Source organism: Protobothrops mucrosquamatus, unplaced genomic scaffold, assembly GCF_001527695.2.
Source record: "Protobothrops mucrosquamatus isolate PMUCROS unplaced genomic scaffold, P.Mucros_1.0 scaffold31, whole genome shotgun sequence".
In the NCBI taxonomy this organism is placed as follows: Eukaryota; Metazoa; Chordata; class Lepidosauria; order Squamata; family Viperidae; genus Protobothrops; species Protobothrops mucrosquamatus.
The window spans coordinates 932,120-942,287 of NW_015386415.1; the positions used below are offsets into that span (position 1 = coordinate 932,120).

The 10,168-nt window shown below is 44.4% G+C and overlaps 1 protein-coding gene across 1 annotated transcript in view; it reads right to left on the reverse strand.

Moving 5' to 3' along the window:
- Nucleotides 1-4,512: 4,512 nt before the first annotated feature.
- LOC107283277 (PH and SEC7 domain-containing protein 4) overlaps nucleotides 4,513-10,168 on the reverse strand; it is a 14,540-nt gene continuing 8,884 nt past the window's right edge. Inside the window, exons 8-13 of the mRNA XM_029283174.1 lie at nucleotides 9,946-10,106; nucleotides 9,603-9,673; nucleotides 7,577-7,722; nucleotides 6,009-6,153; nucleotides 5,629-5,772; nucleotides 4,513-5,082 (exon numbers count right to left, since the gene is read on the reverse strand). Of these exons, the coding sequence (XP_029139007.1) occupies nucleotides 4,834-5,082; nucleotides 5,629-5,772; nucleotides 6,009-6,153; nucleotides 7,577-7,722; nucleotides 9,603-9,673; nucleotides 9,946-10,106 (916 nt within the window). The 3' untranslated portion in view covers nucleotides 4,513-4,833. The remainder of the gene's footprint in view (nucleotides 5,083-5,628; nucleotides 5,773-6,008; nucleotides 6,154-7,576; nucleotides 7,723-9,602; nucleotides 9,674-9,945; nucleotides 10,107-10,168) is intronic.

The following is a 10,168-nucleotide window of genomic DNA, read 5'->3' on the forward strand; positions in this document are numbered from 1 at the left end:
CCTCACCTTTTTTTTCATCAAAAATGTCATTTTAAATTAGCGAATACCATCATGGTATTGTATGGTTGCTTTTTGCAATTTTTATGCTTATGTAACTTTTTATCATCCTTAAAATATTGGATGATGCTTTTATGTATTGTATCTTTAGAACTGTATTATGATTTGAATTGTACAAACTGCTGCAGCTGAGTTATGCTTGGAAGATGTGACACTTATTGTGTTAAAAATACATTAAAGTATTTGAAACTACTTCCAAGGCTTCCTTGACTATATTTGTGATCCTGAGTCAGCAGCTTGGACCTGTTGGGCACTGTGCGCTCCTGCTCTTTGCCAAAGTCACTGAGGATCTTCTTTTCCAACGATTTGAGGTTTGGTGGTGTATTCAGAAATGTCCTGTTCTATCAAAATAAGCCTCCAATGAAATTATTTTTTCACTTTTCATTTTCATAAAATGTTTCAATCTCTATCTATCTATCTATCTATCTATCTATCTATCTATCTATCTATCTATCTATCTATCTATCTATCTCTGCATCTATCTATCTCTGTATCTATCTATCTATCTATCTATCTATCTCTGTATCTATCTATCTATCTATCTATCTATCTATCTATATCTATCTATCATCCATGTCTATCCTATCTATCCTATCTATCCATCTCTCCTATCTATCTCTCCTTTCTATCTCCTATCTACCATCTATCTATCTATCTATCTATCTATCTATCTATCTATCTATCTATCTATCTATCTATCTATCTATCCATCTATCCATCTATCTATTCGTCTCTCCTATCTATCCATCTATATCTATTTCCTATCTATCCTTTCTATCTCCTATCTACCATCTATCTATCTATCTATCTATCTATCTATCTATCTATCTATCTATCTATCTATCTATCTATCTATCTATCTATCTATCTATCTATCTCTGCATGTATCTATCTCTGTATCTATCTCTGTATCTGTCTGTCTGTCTGTCTGTCTGTCTGTCTGTCTGTCTGTCTGTCTATCTATCTATCTATCTATCTATCCATCTTTCCATCTGTCTATCCGTCTATCCATCCGTCCATCCATCCATCTATCTATAACATCTATTTTATCTAATCTAAACTATCAATTATCCTTTTCTGCCCTACCTTGGAAAAAAATGCCATGGACTTTCCTGGCCACAGGAGGGCAGCATTCCCTGTTTTGCCATCCTCAGTGCCCTATTAGAAATGAAATTTTAGCTCCTGGAACTAACTTTTATATTCCCAACAGCCCCTTTTGTGGCTGCTTTGAGCTTTCAGCAAAGTAAAGAAATGAAAGAATTAAAATAAGCCACTCCAGGACTTATTTTGCAAATGTTCCTACACTAGTTGAACTTCTTCCTCCAGATTTACTAGCCCACTCCATAGTCAAAGTTTTGGGGGAGTTTCAAGGGGCTACATAAAAAAAATCATTTTATTATTTATAAGATTAACACATAAAACATTTATTAATGAGATGATTTTGCCAAGGATGTGATCAGGATTTGAACTCAGAACCACATAAAGCAGGAGCCACCTTGGAAGACGATATAATAAAATGTTGATTAATAAAAGACTGATCGGATTCCTTTGCTGGAGCCTAGCCTTCCACACGAGATAGTAGCCAGTTCAATGCACCATGTAAACCCCCAAACACGTGTGAATCAGTCACAAAGAGAGGAGGCTCGTGTGAATCCGACCTCTGGCTTTTCGGGTTCATGAAAAAGCTAAGAAAAAGGGACGAAAAAGAAGTGCCATGCACCACTTTTCGTTCGCCACGAGATGGCAGCATTGCTCCATGGTTGGGAAAGGAAGGCGGAAAACACCCGTTTAAAGTAAAAAAATTAATTCAGGGGTCTTCCAACTTGGCCCTTTTATGACTTGTGAACTTCAACTCCCAGAATTCCTCAGCCAGCAGCATGCCTGGCTGAGGAATTCTGGGAGTTGAAGTTCACAAGTCATAAAAGGGCCAAGTTGGAAGACCCCTGAATTAAATAAAAGTTTAAACTGATTAAAAGAATATTACACACTTGTACAAAATAATCTTTTATTTGTTGCAACACACAAATGTCCTGATGCGATTGCATTGAATTCAGGGGGAAGATGGACTTCGTGAGAATCAAAATAGGCATGCGCAGATAGGAAAGGACAAAGGGGCGGAGCCAGCCCGGAAATGGGCGGGTGTAACATACACACAAAAAAATAATGGACAGGAAGATCTGGAGGAACGTTGTCCATGGGGTCGCGATGGGTCGGACACGACTTCGCAATTAACAACAACAACACATAAGAAAAAAATATTTTTTAAAAAAGTCGAGGAGCTCCATCCGCGGTCGTTCTTGCTCCGCCCACTCGCTTAGTCCCTCCCCTTCGGCTTGCATTCAATAGGGAATTCCTTCCCTAGTTGAATTTCTGCCTGCAAGTTCACTAGCCCACTCCTTAGTCAAGGTTTGGGGGGGAGGTGCTGTCCCAGGGCATATTTTAAAAAGTCATTTTATTATTCATAAACTTAACACATAAAGTGTTTATTTTATCACGTGATCCTGCCAAGAACGTGAGCAGGATTCGAACTCAGAGCCACGTAAAGCAGGGGCCCTGGTGAGAAGAAATAACAAAATATCTATTAATAAAAGAATAATAAAATACCTTTGCTGGACCCTAGCTTTCCGCATGGGTTAGTAGCCAGTTCGATGCACCATGCAAAACCCAAACACGTATGAATCAGTCACAAAGCGAGGAGGCTCGTGTGAATCCGACCTCTGGGGTTTTAAATTCATGAAAAAAGCTAAGAAAAAGAAACGAAAAATAAAGGCAGTGCACCACTTTTCTTTGGCCACGAGATGGCAGCATTGCTCCACGGTTGGGAAAGGAAGGCCGAAAACACGCGTTCCCCTTTAAAAGGAGAATAAAATAAAAGTTTTAACTGAGTAAAAGAATATTACACAGTTGTGAAAAATGCTCTTTTCTTGATTGCACCTCAGGGAGGTAAACGGCATTAGAATCAAAACAAGCATGCGCAGATAGGAGAGGACAAAGGGGAGGAGCTACACCCCCGAGATGGGCGGGTGTAACATATATAAAAAAATTATCTTTTAAAAAAAGGCGAGGAGCTCCATCCGCGGTCGTTCTGGCTCCGCCCACTCGCTTAGTCACTCCCCTTCGGCTTGCATTCAATAGGGAATTCCTTCCCTAGTTGAATTTCTGCCTGCAAGTTCACTAGCCCACTCCCTGGTCAAACTTTGGGGGGGGGGTGCTGTCCCAGGGCATATTTTAAAAAGTTATTTTATTATTCATAACGTTAACACATAAAACGTTTATTTTATAATCAGCTGAACTTGCCAAGGACGTGAGCAGGATTCAAACTCAGAGCCAGGTAAAGCAGGGGCCCTGGTGAGAAGAAATAACAAAATATTAATAAAAGAATAACAAAATTCCTTTCCTGGACCCTAGCCTTCCACATGGGATAGTAGCCAGTTCAGTGCACCGTGCAAGCCCCCCCCAAACACGTGTGAATCAGTCACTAGGCAGGGAGGCTCGTGTGAATCCGACCTCTGGCCTTTCGGGTTCATGAAAAAGCTAATAAAAAGGAACGAAAAAGAAGTGCCCTGCACCACTTTTCTTTGGCCACGAGATGGCAGCATTGCTCCACGGTTGGGAAAGGAAGGCCGAAAACACGCGAAGCCTTTAAAAAGAGAATAAAATAAATAAAAGTTTTAACTCATTAGGGCCAAGCTAGGCATTTGAAAGAATATCACACACTTGTGCAAAATGATCTACTTGTTGCAACCCACAAATGCCTTCATGCGATTGCGTTGAATTCAGCGGGAGATTCCTTTGCGAATCAAAACAGGCATGCGCAGATAGGAGAGGACAAAGGGGAGGAGCCCATTTAAATGACCAACGTGGCCGGTGATTAATCATAGATTGTATAGTTTTCTGCCTGGCATAATTTTAGCCATGGCGATGGTTCTTAGAAGCAGAAAGGAAACCTCTCAGTGGACCTTTTTAATTCTAAGTGTGGCCATTGATGGATAATAGATATTATACCTTTGTATAAAGCGATCTTGATGCTATCCCTCTGTTGATGTAGCCCAGGATTGCATTGGCTTTTTTTGGCAGCTGAAGCTCATACTTAAATGGTGGCCCATTAGGACACCTAGATCTCTCTCACAGCAACACAGACCAGTGTCTGCACTACATTGTGAGTAAACGTTTTTGGGGGGAGGGGGTGGCAGCAGACCAGGGCAAGGTGAGAGATGACAATTTCAGGGATCTTAAGAAAGTAAGGCCCAGACCTGACAGCTTGCTCCAAAGCTGTCAAGTTGCCTTTTTTCCTCTGTAGGTATTGTGTCTAAAGGGTTCCCAAAATCTCTATCCCGATGATGAGATGTGGGTGCAGCAAGAAAAGGAAGCGCCCAGATGCCACACCTCCCGACCACACAGTCCCTCCTCTAACAGAGCTCCCTCTGCTCAAAACACACATCCAGAAAAGAGAGCTGGGTCCTCACCCTTCTCTTTCTTTTATTGCACACAGACCTCCCTTTGCCCTGAGTAGCCAGAGAGAGGATTTTGAAGGGGAGGCAAGTTGAGTCCCGCAGAGGAGCTGAACAGCATTTCCCAAAAGCATCTCCAGAGCTGAAACCTAGAGAAGGCCAAAAGGGCCTGCAGGCCACAATCTTGGGGCTGAGTTTACCATGATGCAGACCTAACATGGCGCCCAGCCAAGGCAACTGCTAATCACTTGGGCTTGAGCAAACAGCTCTCTGCCAATTCTCCCCCTTCATCCAAGGACAACCCCAGAGAAGCCAGGAGAGCTGCTCATAACAAGTGTTTGTTGCGCTTCGGGATGATTCTGCGAACGGTCCTGCGTTCAGAGATGTTCCGCTTCACTCTGGCCCCGCCAACAGGAGGCCCATCCATGTTCAGGGATGGGCTGGAGTGGGACTTCTGCAAACTGGGGCAGTTCTCAACCACTGCTGTCAGCCGGGCTTCCCACTGGTCCAGATCATCTGTGCTGCAGCCAAGTTTCACCTCCAGGAGCTTCACGTATGTCTCATAGCGGCGTTTCTGCACAGGGCAAGAGGGGGTGAGAGCCAAGTAGCAGAATCTGGTTCCATGAGGGGAGGAGAGGAAGTCGTGGGCGATCCTTCGCTAGAAATGCTGAACTAGAACATTTCCAGCAAAGCTCTCCTTGCCTTGGACCCATTCTCGGATACTATTTTGGGCACAGATTTTCCCTTTCCCCTTCTGCTTTCATATCCCACAAATAGGGATGCAGTGAACATCTCTGTGATCTACAATTTGGTATCTAACAAGAGGTCGTACAGTGGAAGAGTGATATTCTGAAAGATAACAGCCACATAAACAGAAAAATGGCCAGGAACAAGTAGTACTGCAGAGCTATGGATCTGCCAACTCCTTCCCCAGAAAAATGACGCAGGCAATTCTCAACAGCGGGGGTGTTGGGGGGTGTCCCATTCAAACTCAATGAACCGTTACCTCCCACTGTAGGAAAGCAGTGCAAGGTGTCAGCAGAGGATGGCCTTCCCCAACAGAACAGAACAGCCCAGCCCAGCCACCCCCACCTCTCCTGGAAGAACAAACTTTGCTCACCTCAAAGAGCAAGTACTCCTTTCTGAGCTGGTACTCCTCCAGATCCCTCCCACGGCCACGCTTCTCTGGCAGATTCCGCTGGAGCTCCAGCAGTTCGTGGGACGTCCTGTCCATACAGGCTTCGTGGACCAGGTGCTGGTCTTCCTGCAGTGACAGAAAAAGATTGCAGCCTTGCCTCAAGCCAGGTGCCCCAGTTCTCTCCCCCACCTAGATCATCGGAGACATGGCTGCGCTGAGCTGTGCAACTGGAATTCCCGAGGACAGAGCCACACTTCCCCAAGGATCAGAGTTCGGGTCTGGCACCCCTTAGTGACTTCATCTAAACCACTCTGCGGAAGGACCTGAGATTCGACCATTCCATCCCCCAGCACTCAACTTACTATGCAATTCTTGCAGGGAGTAGTTGGCAAAATAGGTCTTATAAATTTCTTTTGGGAGCCCACTGCTGCAGGGAAGGGTGGGGCAGAGAACATGGCTGCCACAAGGTTGATGCGAGAAATCCATGAAATCATTTCTTCAGAAGTTCTAGAAAAGGTAGAATTGAATTTTTGAATTAGCCCAATTTTGGGGATTAACATAATAACTCAGCCACAAATAGGTAAACAATCTCTCCAAGATGTTTAAAATTAGCCCAAATCAATATTTTGTATGAATGCATCTGCTGGATCTTTAGCTATTCTGATTAAATATGTTACGTGAACACATCTCAATAATCAGGATCAATACACACTCCTGATTAGTTTGCCCAGGCTGCGCCCCGGCATCTCTCCTGTTCCACAATGCCTTTAAATTTTTCTGTTATTTTGTTTCAAAATACCTTTATTTTACACTTTTATAATTACTATTTTAGAACATTTTTGGTTTTATTATAATTTACATGATACAAAAACTCTCTTCTCTGTAACATTTAACTGGGCAAAATGGTGCATCATAGGAGAAAGGTAACTAACTTACAGAATGACGGGATCTATAACTCCTGAGGAATTAAATTTGGGAGTTGTGGCTGCTTCAGCACTGCCAGATTGCTGCTGCTGCGCTCCCATAATCCTCGTTTTCAATGTTCCATGACCATTTCCCAGCCATTCGGCAATCTGACCCTCCCTTCTCCAACTAGCAGCAGCCACTTGTCTTCAGGAAGGGAAGGGGGAAGAAAGAGGAGGGAGGGAGGGAGGGAAGGAAAGGAAGGAAGGAAGGAAGGAAGGAAGGGTTTCAATGTTCACTGCCAGCTTCCAATAAGGAAATTCAGTGGGGAAGCTGACAGGAAGCCAGAAGTTACTTCCAATCCCACTGATTTTTTGTCCATCTGTGATCATTCGGATTCTGTTCAGGTGAAGAAATCTCTCTGAAACGATGACATATGTTTCTGATTTACAATGTCCCTGACATCTTCCCACCAGTCAGTGGGGAAGCTTGGGAAGCTTCCAGGGTGAAAATCAATGGAGAATCTTGTGGGGAAGGTCACAAGCTACTCAGGTAAAATATCCCTAACCTGCGCGTTCTCCATCTGTCCCTCTGCACTCGCACTGCACCAGTCAGCCTTGACTCAATTGGACACGGACTGACTAGTCACTTTTCTAATTTTTCCCTCCCTCCTTCCCTCCACACTGTGTGTGTGTGTGTGTGTGTACAGATAGATGATAAATATAGATAGATGGATAGACAGACAGACAGACAGACAGCTGTAGACTCCTCTTAGAGAAAGACTGCGATAGGTAAAATGTGTGGCCTATAAATTTTATAAATAAATAAATAATAATACTTTAAAATTTGGTGGTGGAGAAGAATCCAAGACACATGCCCAGAGCCATACTAAGGAGTCCCCTAAGAAGACAAGAAATCTAGAAAAGGTCTCTCATTTCTTATTTATAAATTATTTCCACTACTTTTCTGCACTAGACATTTGGAATGATGGCAAGGGAAAGTTTCCTTAAGGCTTGTGGGAACTCACGGGGCTTGGAAGAGGAAGACGTGCCCATCTGCAGTCTGGAGCCGGAAGACATGTGGCCGCTTGGTGTATTTGCAGGCTTTCTCTGCCAGGGCATGAGGTATTCCAATGAGTTCTTCTGAGCCTGACACCTCCAAATGCTGCTCATCCTGCATGGCAGCCAAAAACAAAACAAAATCCAGCATCCATTCAGTCCTGGGAGGGATAGTTATATTAATGCTGCAAGAGGAGATGTTGGGGGGGGGGGAGGGGATGACATGCAGTTGTGAACAAGCACCAACCCCCCTCGACACCACCCACTTCCACGCTTGCCATTTTCCTCCAATTTACATCTACTGAGGCTAGTCCTGCCCTCTGCCTTCTCTATAACAGTCCTTTAGATCAATGTTTCTCAACCTTAGCAACTTTAAGATGTCTGGACTTCAACTCCCAGAAGTCCAGAAGTTGAAGTCCAGACATCTTAAAGTAGCCAAGCTTGAGAAACACTGTTTTAGATGATTTGGTCCTTCCATCATGCCTCCCCTTAATTATCTGTTCTAAACATATCCACTGTTTTCAACCAGTCATCTTAGAGCTTGGTTTTCTGCTTCTTCATCTTTGTGGAAAGACTCATCTGTCATTGTTCTTCTTGAAAGGTAGGAACCAAATGTGGTCTAACGCAGAATATAAATGGAAAAGGGAAAATCTACTTCAAGTTCAGCTTGACTCCTGGCGACTTCAGATCCATATCGTTTTCCTAGCAACAAACGGAAATGGTCTGTCTTTGCCTTTTTCCAGAATGTCTTTTTTCAATTGCCCCATCTAGCCTACCACCCTCTATTTTCTGGTATTTTCCATCTCTCATGCATGCACTAATCCTCCTTAGCTTTCTGAGATCAGAAAGCTGTGCAACACAAAATAAAGGAGAAAACTACTTCTTATGACTTAGATGCTACTTCTGTTAAAGGATGCAAATCAAAATTCGGCTAGCTTATATTCAATTTATATTCCACTAAAATATCTACATCTATTTACAGGACTTACTGAACATTCACCAGGCTTAGGTTCAGGCCAGAACCAACTTTATCCCCTCCAGAAGAGCCTCAAGGACCCTGAGGTCATCCCCAGTCATTTGGTACCCATCTCGCTTTATGAGAACTCTCAAACAAGTAGTCCTCGACTTACGATCACAATTGAGCCCAACATTTCTGTTGCTAAGTGAAACATTTGTTAAGTGAGTTTTGCCCCCATTTTACAACCTTTCTTGCCACAGTTGTTAAGTGAATCACTGCAGGTGTTAAGTTAGTAACACAGTTGTAAAAGTGAATCTGGCTTCCCCATTGACTTTGCTTCTCAAAAAGTCACAAAAGAGGATCATGTGACTTTGGGTCATAAGTATGAACCAGCTGCCAAGCATCTGAATTTTGATCCCATGATCATAGGGATGCTGTAAAGGTCATAACTGTGGAAAATAGTCATAAGTCACATTTTTCATTGCCATTGTAACGTTGAACGGTCACTAAATGAACGAGGACTACCTGTATACAGAAGCTTTAAGTAATATCCACTATCTATACCCATCTACGTATCTTTAACTACTTGGAACTACAAGTCCCTCTTTTTATCCTTTGTTGACTTGGAAAAGACAATCTTCCCGTTGCTTCAATTTTAACCAGCATTTCACCTTGTCTCTAAGCAGTGCGCCTGCTCCTCCTGCTGTTTCCCTCCAGCTCTCACTGTTTACTCTTGTACAGCCACAGAAACGCTATTTGTAGCATCCTCCTCCAGCCTTAGCTTCCCCTGGAGGCTTTCCTTGCATGCCAGAGAAGCTCTTCTGCTGTCTGTCTACAGCTCTTTTTGACATTCCCTGAGCCCCTTCACACAGAGCGCAGGCTTGGTAGGCTTGGTAGGCCTGAGGTGGCTTGTGGCAGCCACGCCTTGAGGGGATTCCCCCACGGGCTGCTTGTGAACCACTCCCCAGCACATACATTGGTGGCCTGATGTGGGACAGTCCTGGAGCAGAAGGCTCGTCTGCCTGCCCCCCCGTTACCTTGAGGAAGTACAGCACTGTCCCCTTCAGCACAGCATGGAAGGTCTTCCAGCCTCGCTTGCCCCAGGGAGCTGCAGGGAGGGAGGGAAGGGTGGTCAGTTGCTTTCCTCTCACTGGCTTGCCCTCCCCTTTCCTTCCTTCAGGTTGCAGCCAAGAGGGCTTGGCTGTTTGGATCTTGACCTTAGAGCGCCCTCGACCTGGTGCCAAGCGGTCGCAGGTCCGCAGGGGGGTAGGGGTGGGAGGGCAAGAGAGCAAGGCCCGAAGCCCCCAGAGGACTGCCCTGAGAGACTCTGCCAGCCCCTCTCTCGCCTCTGCTTGTCCAGGGCCGCAACTCGGCACTCACTTTTCTTGCCATCCGCCTCTGCGTGGACCTTTCGAGCAAGGAGACCCTGCCGGTATATTTTTGCCCCGGGGTCCTGCCACACAGTCAGAAAAGGGTTGGTTTTCCTTTGGGTGTTTGCAGGACTCAGGGGTATCTTTGCATCAATTGTCTCTTCCTCATCCCTGTGGGGGGCAGAAAACAGAAATTTGGCACACTTTTGCATATAAAAAAAACATGTGAAAGG